The 12,568-nt window shown below is 42.8% G+C and overlaps 1 protein-coding gene across 1 annotated transcript in view; it reads left to right on the top strand.

The window, feature by feature from the left end:
• Positions 1–12,568, top strand: part of BIRC6 (baculoviral IAP repeat containing 6) — a 306,648-nt gene that overhangs the window by 127,545 nt on the left and 166,535 nt on the right. The window contains 1 exon segment of the mRNA XM_034764920.1: positions 3,330–3,457. Coding sequence (XP_034620811.1) covers positions 3,330–3,457 — 128 coding nt within the window.

Genomic DNA, 12,568 nt, shown 5'->3' with positions numbered 1-12,568 from the left:
CAAGTATATGTCCCGATGAGTGCACTACCATAGGCTGTATGAGTGCTTGTGAGTCTCGATCAGAGACTGCAAAGTCATGTCTGCCAGCCCTTGTCTGAGCTGAGCAGTGCCAAGTGCTCTAAATGAGGGTATATAGGGAGGCATGAGTATATATCCCTAGGGGATGCCAGGGTAAACTTCTTGGCCACCCCAAACAACATGGAATGTTGCCTGCTCTGCTCCAAGGGAGGCTAAAGCCACAATTCTCAGGGGGATGCCTGATAACACCAAGGCCCAATATCCTTCTTTATGCCTTTCCATCTATTCTGTTAATCCTTAAGACCCTTTTCAGGCGGTGCTTAGAAGGAGCAAGAGCTATGCTCATAGCACCTGTTTGGCTGAGACAGGTGTGGTAACCCCAAACCCCATCCATGTCTCGGAGTTAATGCCCCTTAGATTGCTTTTCACAAAGGACCTATTGACTCAGAACTCAGGGACCATCATCCATCCTAATCCCTCCTTCCTAAATCACTCTCAGGCATGAAGTTGGTCTTTTCAGATAGATTTCAGTCAGTTTTCTTATCCAGTGGAAAGTCCACTACTCACAAGACTTACCTCCAGAAATGGAAATGCTTCCAATTCTGGTGTCCTTCCCATCTTCTCAAGCCTTGGAAGTCCTGCTTTCCAAGATCCTGGTCTACTACCTATTAGAGTACATCTGGCTGTCATCACAGCCTTCCACTCACCCATCCAAGGCTTCAGTCTTTGCCTATCCTACAGCAATTAGATTTCTTAGAACTTGTTCTCTCTTTGACACCTGGCCCCCCAACCTTGTTTTAAATGCCTTATGGAAAACCTTCAAACCAATGGCAACCTGCTCCCTCTTCCATCTCTCCCTGAACATTTTGTTCCTAATTGCCATCACCTTAGGAAGGAGAATGGGGGAGCTGGGCTGATGCAGCATCCATCACCTTCTACAAAGCCAAGGTTATACTACATCCCCATCCTCACTTCCTTCCAAAGGTCTCCCGGAGCATAACATTAATCAGGAGATTCACCTACAAGTTTTCTACCCAAAACCTCATTTCTTCAGAGAAAAATCAAGCCTTCATTCACTGGATGTCCGAAGGGCCTCTGCGTTCTATCTGGACAAGACTAAACCATTCCAGGTCTCTCTCAGGCTTTTTATATCCGTTACAGATGGTATGAAGAGCCAGCCAGTTTTCACATAAAGGCGAAGTGGGGTTGCATCTTGACCTGCTATGAAAATATGGGGGTGCAGCCTTCTCACTGAGTAATAGCACATTCCACTAGAGCTAAATCCACATTTGTAGCTCTATTGAAGAACATTTCCATAGCAGAAATCTGGATTGTTTTAGTTTTCTCTCCATAATTTAGACCCCATCATTTTAGATGTATAGTTGGGAATTATGTTTTCCAATGTGCGTTACTTTGCACTTATCAACATTGAATGTCATCTGCCATTTGCTTGCCCAGTGAGAGTTTTGTGAGGTCCCTTTGTAACGCTTCAGTCAGCTGTCAACTTAACTATCTTGAGTAATTTTGTATCATCTGCAAACTTTGCCACCTCACTGTTTATCCCTGTTTCCAGATCATTTATGAATAAATTGAACAGCACAGGTCCTGGTACAGATCCTTGGGGGACCTCAGTATTTACCTCTTTCCACTGTGAAAATTAACCATTTATTCCTACTCTTTTACCTATGTTTTAACCAGTTACTGATCCATGTATGGACCTTCCCTCTTATCGTATGCCTGAATTCTTTGCTTAAGAGCCTTTTGTGAGGGACCTTGTCAAAGGTGTGTGGTAGGTTTTTTTTTTTTTGTTTTTTGTTTTTTTTGAAGTTCAAGTATACTATATCCACTGGGTCACCCATATTCACATGTTCGTTGACTTTTCAAAGAATTCTAGCAGATTGGCGAGTCATGGTTTCCCTTTACAAGAACTGCACTGATTCTTCTCCAACATATCGTGTTGATGTGTCTGATAATTCCTTTCTTTACTGTAGTTTCAACCAATTTGCCTGGTACTGAAGTTAGCCTTACCAGCCTGTAATTGCCAGGTTTGCCTCTGGAGCCTTTTTAAAAAAATGGTGTTACATTAGCTATCCTTCGTCATCTGGTGCAGGGGCTGATTTAAGCGAAAGGTTACATACCACAGTTAGTATTTCTGCAGTTTCATATTTTAGTTCCTTCAGAACTCTTGGGAGAATACCATCTGGTCCTGGTGACTTTTTACTATTTAATTTATCAATTTGTTCCAAAACTGCCAGTTAACACCTCACTCTGGGACAGTTTCTCAGATTTGTCACCTAAAAAGAATTGCTCAGGTGTGGGAATCTCCTTCACATCTTCTGCTGTGAAAACCAATGCAAAGAATTTGTTTAAGTTCTCTCCAATGGCCTTGTCTTTTTTGAGTGCTCCTTTAGCACCTCGATCATCCAGTAGCCCCACTAATTGTGTGGCAGGCTTCTTGCTTCTGATATACTTAGAAAAATGTTGACTGTTAGTTTTTGTGTCTGTGTGTGCTAGTTGCTCTTCCTATTCTTTTTTTGGCCTTCCTGATTATACTTTTACACCTGACTTGCCAGAGTTTGCTTTCTTCTCAAGTTATTGGTAAGGTAAGTAACTTTCCTTTGTTCATGCTGTTAGTTTCTTTATTTAATAGCATAACTCATGGATATGTTTTTTTCTTTTCCGAACTATTCTGGAGGATTATGGTAGAATGAAACACTACAAAGTATACCAGTGATTTGATATTCCATGTGAGGGATTTCCTAATAACAATTTTGTTTTCAGATACAGTAAAATAATGCAAGTAAACCCTATTAACTGAAATCAAATTGGTTAGGAGAACTGTTAATGAACCATTTTAGGATTACGTAGTAAAGTATGTATCAAGTCAGGAAATATGAAAATTAAGATTCTCATATTTTTTAACCAGCCTATATTACATATTTATTTGCGGACTACTTTTAATACATATGTTTCTATGTGAAAATCAGTTCAGATTAAGAGGTTTCATGTTAGATAAGCTAAATTACTCATTAAAGATCAGAAATTTTCTAAAAAAAGATAACTGTTTTGAGGGGAATAATCTTTGTTTTTAACCAAGAACTGAATGTTTGTGGTGTTATGACCCATCTCTGGTGGTAGAATGCAAATAAGAAAAGTTAAGACTTGTATCCACCCAATGGAAATTCCACAGAAATTATTCAGGAATGCAAGTTTAGTTGACATAATGCTTTTCTCATAAAACATTTTACAGTCAATGTACTGTAAACAAAAGCTTCCTCGTAGCATAAACAACTTTTGAAATCTCTTTTCAGGTTGGGCCAACAGCTACACAAGCTATGCAAGAATTTCTTACTCGATTACAAGTGCACCTTTCTTCAACTTGTCCTCAGATGTTCAGTGAATTTTTATTAAAGTTAATACATATACTTTCAACAGAAAGGTAAAAATTGAGTTTTATCTTTAATACTCAAGTTAATTTTTTTTTTACTTCCAGAAATAGCTGTAGGCTCTGTCTATAATACAAATAAGTGTTTCTGTAACTAGGATGTGACACTTTCATGTTCACCCCATTGCAACACTGTGTGTGTGAATCATGGCTGAAAAGTTTCTACACATACTATACTGCCTAACCATATTTAAATGAATTAATTTTGGGGTATTCTTAGCAGTACCTATGTGGTATCTCCATCGGGGTTAGAATGCCTGAAGTACATGCCCACAAATTTGCATTGGCAGCAAGTGGAACAGTGGACTCAGGACTCTCCACAAATCCTTGCTTGAGGAACTGCAAATAGGAAGACTATATTGAGTGTTAGATGATTGGATGACATTGCCTCCTCCTGGAGTTGATTGGGGAACTTGTTCTTTGATGGAGCAACATCTAAAGCAGGGGTAGGCAACCTATGGCACGCGAGCTGATTTTCAGTGGCACTCACACCGCCTGGGTCCTGGCCACCGGTCCAGGGGGCTCTGCATTTTAATTTAATTTTAAATGAAGCTTCTTAAACATTTTACAAAATTTGTTTACTTTACATACAACAATAGTTCAGTTATATATTATAGACTTCTAGAAAGAGACTTTCTAAAAACGTTAAAATGTATTACTGGCACGCAAAATCTTAAATTAGAGTGAAGAAATGAAGACTCGGCACACCACTTCTGAAAGGTTGCCAACCCCTGATCTAAAGTGATGCTGATTTGGGAGGCCTGCCAACAAACCCTCTAATTTTTCATTAGCCAGAGGAAGCTCTACTGCGGGACTCTAGTCTAAGGGGATAAAAGAATCTGGAGTGTGGCATAAGGAGTGGGTTAAGAGGATTGCTGATAGATTCTGAAAGTATTTCACATGGATTGGTAAAGGAGGCTAGAATGGGATTTACGAAACATGGTTTCATATAATATCCTTGCCATCAACTGCTGCTACTTGTCCTTCAAAAAATGTTGTTAAACGTGCATGTTTTAAGGTCTTCAGCATTACCAATAGAAATTAATATATACTTAATTCTCATATCTCTAAAAATGTTTTCAAATAGTCCATATATTAATGAATGCTAAACACTCCCTATATCTTCCCCAGTAACCACTGAAAAAATTTAGAAAGAAAACCTTACTGTAATGGTTATTTTTAAATATAGTTCATTGTAGAATAGATCTCATCACCAAATAACAGTATTTGTTGTTTAAACTGGTAACTAATTCTTTTCCAATATATTTGTTTTTTTAGCCCACAGACTTTTTAGCCAAAGTCAAAAGATCATATTGACTTTATTCAGATCAAAAATATAATCAGTTGATCAGAGTGGAAAATTAAGTAGTAACTTGCTATTGCCAAGATGTAAAAGGTTGAATTCCTCATTTAATTGTTTAAATTCTGTTGTTAAAGACTTAATTTTTCCCCGCTACTGCAAGTATTTTACTGTATGTCAGTCTTATGATGCTACTTACTGGGATGCAAAGATTTGAGAAACCCCCACCCCTATTTAATAAGCCTAATTTTGACCACCTTGAAGTTTTCTTTGCTTCCTGGCCTCAGCAGCATGGATTGGTTACCTCTAAATAAAATAATATATAGAGAGATACCTATCTCATAGAACTGGAAGGAACCCTGAAAGGTCATTGAGTCCAGTCCTGCTCTCTCCTTCCTTCTGCCTATGCATCTTTGTCTCTCTCTGTGGTATGAACATACAGGAAAACAGAGAAGGTAAGAAAAGGAAAAAAAGAACAAGTGCCGAAAGAAGAACGCCAAGGGCTCTGCTTCAGACAGGCAGGAGAGAGTGAAAGGCAGAGTACTAAGTTCTGCGACAGCACTTCATCCTTTTAGGTGTGTGGGATTCCTTGGCCAGAAGATACCATTCAATCAGATGTATGTCGTCTTTAAGCAGGGAGTGGCAGTTTCAGTGGAGCACAGGAGGTCCTAGCAGTCTACCTATCTTACTGCTATCTGAACTGTGCCACAGCTTGGCACTTGCTCTCTGGCTTATCCAGTTCTTCAGCAATTTCTCTGCCTTTGCAAGGTCCAGGAGCTCTTGGATCTGGATGTCTCTCAAATGGTCCCAGTTTTAGTAAGTCTCACTTTAGCAGGCATTCCTTCTGTTTCTCCTTTGTATAGACACCTATCAGCCTCTCTGTCCCACAAGCAATACCTTTCAGCCTGCTTTTCTTTCAGCTCCTGGAGAAATTTTTGTCTCTCGAGCCTCTGTGTGGTGCTCCTTCATCCTCCTGTAGTTCCACCCACAATATGAAGAACAGATTTATTATCTCTTGATCTGATACTAGAGAGCTTAGTCTTCACCCCACCTACAAGCAGGAAACAGTCTCTCATCTCTCCAGAGACCCATTGCCTGAGCAGTTTGGCTGCTTGTTCAGCTTAGCCATGTTCTCTCTAGGGTGCCTAGGCCTGAGGCTTCTCTGCTGGCCCCTGGTAAGCCTGCTCTTACAGGTACTTTCTAGCTCCTTTCCTACACAGGGCTCACAACCAATGGTTTTTTTCCCCCTGGACTATGTATACATTGAGTTGGGAGTGCGATTCTCCTGCTTGTGTATACACATTCACACTAGCTCTCATTGAGCTAGTGCAAGTATAAATAGCAGTGTGGCTGGGGTAGCACTGGTAGTGACAGCAGAGGCATGATTGAGCCATGCTGAGTGCATATCTACCATTTTCAGGTGGGTTTGTATTCGCAGATGTCGCTCTCCTATCATATATCCAACATCATATACAAGAAAAACAACTTGACTCAATGCATTCGGCCAGCAAATTGGACTGAAAATCAACTGCAATAAGACCAATGTCATGACCTTTAATATTGTCTCACCATCACCAGTACAGATAGAGGATTATGTTCTCACCAATGTAGACACATTCACATACTTGGGCAGCACCATCAGCCAGGATGGTGGAATAAGCCAGGACATCCGGAACAAAATCAGTAAAGCCAGGAACGCCTTTAGGAGCTTAAATACAGTCTGGAAATCATCAAAATACAACATCAAAACCAAACTCAAGATATATCAGTGCTGCGTACTTTCAACACTACTTTATAGTTCAGAATGCTGGGGAATGGAAAAGTATGACATGTCCAAACTGTCTTTATTCCATAAAACCTGCCTAAGAAAAATCCTCCATATCTTTTTGGCCCAGAACAATCTCAAACCATGATCTGTTGACACAGTGCAGCCAAGAGGGTCTGAGCACCATCATTGCCAGGAGGCGATGGAGATGGATCGGTCCAGTGCTTCAGTTGGAAACTGGTTCCATCACCAGAGTAGCAATAAGATGAACACTTGAAGGCAGGCAAAAACGAGGTCGCCCGAAAACAACATGGCAAAGAGCTGTGGAAGCCAAGCTGAAAAACCTGGGGTACAGCTGCGGAACCAGTGAAAGACTTGCCAGAAACAGTCAGGAGTGGAGGAGCTTCATCACTGCCCTAAATGCCAGAGGTAATAGGAACATGATGATGAATTGTATTAAGAATGGCTCAGCTGTTCTTCCTCTGCTGCTACCAGTGCCACCACGGCTACACTATTTATACATGAGCAGACGAATCACACCACAAGCTTGTAGTGTAAATGTAGCCCTAGTTAAACTCAGCTGGAAGCTTTTATAAACATCTTTGGAGTCCATGCTCCCTCAGGCTTTCTTTCAAGATTTGGGTGCACAGATTGTTAGAAGAAAGAGCAGGTTGACCCAGAGGTGGATATGAGTACAGGCTTCTTTACTGTGATACTAGTAAGCACTGAATTAGTTACAGCCCATTCTTTTTGTTTGTTAGTATGTACATGCCTACATCTGTTACAACACCTCAAAACCACCCATTTTGTTAGTAAACCCACCCTATCATGCACAGCGTTACACATATTACACAGGCATTTTACCTTAAAAATATATTTTTTGCAACAATTTCTTGCCACAAATCTCCCTGGTCATGAGCAATTCTCAGGGGAGGTAGGAAGGGGCCGTAAACCAGGACTTTTTGCGTAGCTGGGAAAGGAAGGGAGGAGGAGATAACACTGCTTTACCCAAAAGGTACCTTTGAGATCCCCACATTTCTTATGCAGCTGCAACACTTATCAAACAAGCAACAGGAAAGGGCAAAATATGGCAACTTATTTATTAAACACAGAACTACAGCCTTATGCCTTTGTCCCCTAATGCCATGTCCGCACATTAGTAGCTTCCCAGGTCTCTACTTAACCCATACATATCCCAATACAGATGACTCGGGGTTTAAGCATAAAATTTGAAATCACTACACTCTTTAGCTCCAGAGGTTCAAACCTCAGCCCAGTCTCACTCAGTGTGGAAGTTAAACTGAATATCTTGAAGTTCATTTTGTCTGGGTCTCTCAGATGACATGTAAAACTAAGGACCTGGCTTTACATATAGGGTACCCCTACACAGCCCCTGGGATGTGATTTACAGCTTGGGTAGACATACCCACACTAGCTTTAATCTAGGTAGCTCATTAACGACAGAAACTTAAAGCTGCAGTGGCACAGGCTGAACAAGCAAGTGTACACCCAGTGGGGTCAGGCAGGCTTATGAAGCCTGCACTGAAGCTTGCGGCGCCGCATCTTAACTTCTGTGCTTAGCAAGCTAGTAAGATTCAAGCTAGTACAGGTATATCTACATAAGCTGCAAATCACATGCTTGGCTGCAGTGCAGACATACCTAGTGTTCTTTAAGTACCTATTCCTTTACACTAGCTCTGTGGTCTTAGCCTCCCTTCGCTAACCTGTAATCTGCAGGAACCACAGCTTCTGTTTCTCTCTGGATGGGGTTTATCTCTTTTACCTCCTGAGTGATTTTTTTTTTTCCCCCTTGGTTTTCCCTGCTGTTGGCTAGGGAGCTCAGGCTTTCTATTGGTTCATTAGAAACTTCACTTTTGTCTCAGCCTTGCGTAGGGGATTCTTCCCTAGTGGGCAGGTTTACCTCTAATTTTCTTTGTACTGCACTCCCTCTCTCAGCAAAGAGATTTCTGCAGTGCTCTCAGTGGCCTGCCTGCCATAGTACTCCCATTTTAGCTTCTGTGTCAGGGGTTTCCCTTGTTTCAACACCATGGAGAACTCTCAGGGCCCCTTAATTCTCTTGGTGCTTTTCAATGCCTGATGGTCTAGCTTCTGAACAAAGAGCCTGGTCTTGCATATTCTAGCTCCTTTCTACCCTCTGGTGCCAAGTTCATTTCAGTTTTAGAAGTGCTCTGATCCCTCTGCACCCACTAGAACCTGCTACAGTTTGTCAGTGGGAATATGATATTGAGGAGAGATCATAAATGAACCACCTTCCTATTCAGAACGACTGGATTCTGTAAACTCTCAATTGCTGGCCACCTTCGGGGTTGGTTTCCTACAGTCAGAATCTGGTGTACATCGTTTTGGGAGAACACCTAAAGTTCTGTACCAGTAAGGGGTACTCTTGTTGACCCTAAACCTCCCTTTTAGTATTTTCCAGGGCAAATCTAGAGAATTGGAGACCTACATGCTTTTATTTGTGATGCATCTTCTCTACTAGCTATGGAAAATGTCTGTATAAGACTTTGCATTTTCACTGTGATTTGGAGGCTCAGAGAGAACTCTTCTAATGTTAGTTAGGCATCACAATGAGACTGTGAGCTAGGAAAGTATCGGCTCCATTTTGCAGATGAGGAGGTGGTGGGCTGAGAAGTCGTGTGACTGAGATTTGTTTCTTTTTCGAGTACGTGTTCCTATAGGTGCACCACTGCAGGATGTGTGTGCGCCTGTGCACTTGCAACTGGAGAGTGTATATAGCAGTGTCTGTGGACCCGCACTTGCATAGAGCAGTGCCTTATGCTCCCAGGTGAGGGCCTATAAAGAGGCATGGGCCCACCACCACCCTAGTTCCTTCTCAGCTGCCTGCGGCTTGAGATGAAGCAACTGTGGTGTCCACTGCTTTCAGCTTTTCTTATTAACTCCCATGTTTGTTTCATTTTATTTAGGTTTTTATTTAACCTCATTATTTTTATTAGTTGGCGCAACGCTTATGTTTGGGGATTCCACCCCTCTGAACCTGATGCCTTGCTCTTTGTGGTCTATGATACTTCCCTGAAGTATGTTTAAGATTCTGGGGTTCAGGACTTGCCAGATTTGCCAGAAAACTTTTACTCATAGTGACGGTCACTCTAGCTGTCTTCAGTCTCTCAGAGAAACTCCTGTCCCATCAAAGTGTAAAGTCTGCATAGGGTTTAAAAGCAGGTCCCACAAAGGTAAGAGAGGCTAGGCTAAAGCTCCTCTTAATAGAATGCTCCTTAGTTCCGACGGGGTCTGTTTGTGTCCCTCTAGGTCAGTCTCAGGCCATACCAGTGACTTCAGGTGCAGTTCTAGACATGAAGCCCTCTAAAAGAAGAGACCATCCCCTTTTCTTAGCAGAGACTCTAGAAAGAGGACTAAGTCACCACACAGAGCTGACTCTTGGGAGTCGTCATGTTCCACAATAGGTACAGCTGAGGCTCCAGCTGGTGCCGGTAGCGAAGCGTCAGTACTGCCTAAGAAGTCCAGTTGGAGAGGTCTTCAGTTAAATAGCACCAGGAGGCCCTTTCCTTGGTAACAATTGATACTTCTAGGCATCAAGAAGCATCTAAAACCAGGAACTTGAGGGCTGTAGTAGTGTCATCTGATTAGAGCCATAGAAACAGCTCAGAGTGATACCCAGCTTCTTCTCAGGTACTGTCCTCCTCAGGACATCAGCTCTCTGAGCACACAGCTATCATCTTGTTGGCCTCTCTGGTACCACATGAAGCATCCTGGTTCTGCATCAATCCCTATTCCAGGCCCCAGTATTGCTTCAACAACTTGTCTGAACCCTTTCCCACTAGAACAGGATGCACTGATGAACTGATGCAGAAAGCTCCCCCCTTTCAACTCAAGAGATAAGACATCCTCTGACGAGGTTTCTGTACAAGGCTGTGTCACAGCATCGTACCAGCACATGCCTCTAGGGATGTACCCTGATGAGGACTTTCCAGAGCCCAGCAGATGCCCTAGATTCACTGAACAGCCACTGGCTCCAAAGACTGCTCGCTAGTATTTTATGCTCTCTTGGAACCTGAGGCGACCCAAGATGAGCGAGACCAACCAAACAAAGAAGGGTCAACTTTGGACAGTTCTCATCTGATGAGATGGTAATACCACCCTTGCCCTCTTATGCAGATGACTTTAAGGCCTTCCAGGACTTAATGAAGAGTCTAACTGAATCCTTCCACACTGCTTTGGAGGAAGGTCTAGTAGTCTCAGCATTCTCTGGTGGACATTTCACATATCTCCTCCCAGTGTAAGGTCGCCCTACCCATCAATGAGGCACTGTTCTCATCTGCATGAACTCTGTGGTAAAAACACCTACCACTATTCCACCTGCTTACAAACACCAGATAAAAAATATAACGTTCTGCCCAAGGGAATGGAGTACTTCTTCTCCCATCCCACTCCTAGTTCCCTGGTGGTAGACATGGTCAACAAAGAGAACTGTCAAGCATGCTCCACACCCTCTCCTTCCGAGAAGGCATCTAAATGCCTTGATCTCCTGGGTAAGGAAAAGCTATTTGTTGGCTGCTTTCAATTTTGAGTCTCAAATTACTAGGCCTTGAAGGCAAAATATAATTTTTACTACTACTCAGTTTGTTCAATTTATTGAACAACTCCCCTGAGACCCCAGGGAACAATTTCAAGCCCGCATTTCAGAAGGTCAGCTGATCACTAGAGCTTCCCTGCAATAAGCTCTTGACAACCCCAATGTGGCTTCACAGTCCTTAGCTACCGCAGTAGTTATACAACCTCCTGGTTCCAATCTTCTGGCCTCCTGAGGGAGATGCAGAACATTGTGAAAGACTTCCCCGTTGAAGGGCTCAAGCTCTTTAGTTTTAACATGGACCCCTCCCTCCACTCCCTTTCAGTCACTGGGAATGTGTGTGCCTGCAACAAACAGAAGTCTTCCGTAAGTCTCAAACAGTATAATGCACCTGATCATTTCAGTTCCACCCACAATGGCTCTACGGACCCCCCCCAAAAAGGGGACCACCATCTTCCCACAACCACCCAGCAGGCACATTTCTCTGTGCAACTGTTTTGACAACTTAGTCAAGGGCCTCAAACAGCCTCTTTCTCTGGATCTTCTGCTGCACAATTCTGCCATCCAACCTCCTTTTGGAGACCACCTATCTCACTTACTACCTGCCTGTGAGCTCATCATCTCAGACAAGTGGACCTTAAGGTGGTCACTATGGGATACTCCATTCATTTCCATTCTCCCCACATATACCCACCTCTGTTTCCCATCCCTCTTCAGGGACCCTTCTCGCATGGGAGGCTGCATCTCAGATGTGTTCAGACATGGCTAAGGACTTATGTATGCCCTGAACAGACTGTCTTTCCAAACAAATCACTGTACCTTTGCAAGTGGAAAGAACCATTAAATGTCTCAGGTGGTGGAAAAAGCCATAAAGGTGGCGATGTGAATCCTATTCTCATGTCTACCACCTTTGGAAATCCTTACCACAGATGTCTCTCTCTTGGATTGCAGTCACATCTACAGGTTGCCGGTCTGTCAAGATAACGTTAGGCAACAGGGAAGCTATGTACTATATAAACCTACATGGGGTAGCAAGATCCCACTCTTTATGTGCAGAATGGCTAAAACTGTGGAACTGGTGCATTTCCCATCACATAAAAATCTGTGAGATTTACCTACTGGGCCTTTAGAATGCAACGGCGGACTCCTTGAGCCGGAACTTCTATCAGGACTATGAATGGGAGCCCAGTGTCTATCTTCCACAGCATCTGCCAGTTCTGAAGGTAGATTTCTTCACAGTTTTTTGCCCAGTGTGAAATGTTGCTGCTTGTGCTACAGAGGAGGATGTGGCCACAATTGTGTGGGAGATACCCTACTTGCACCTTGGCCCCAACTCCTGCTCTATGTTTACCCATAGAATCCTCTTAATACTCAGGACTTTGCTCAAACTGAGACAGGAAAGGGAGCCAAATGGGCCTTGATTTCCCCTATCTTTGTCCACTGTGACAATTGGAACATGAGTGGCTTATG

This window comes from Trachemys scripta, chromosome 3 (assembly GCF_013100865.1).
Source record: "Trachemys scripta elegans isolate TJP31775 chromosome 3, CAS_Tse_1.0, whole genome shotgun sequence".
In the NCBI taxonomy this organism is placed as follows: domain Eukaryota; kingdom Metazoa; phylum Chordata; order Testudines; family Emydidae; genus Trachemys; species Trachemys scripta.
This window is presented reverse-complemented; position numbering and strand designations above follow the sequence as displayed.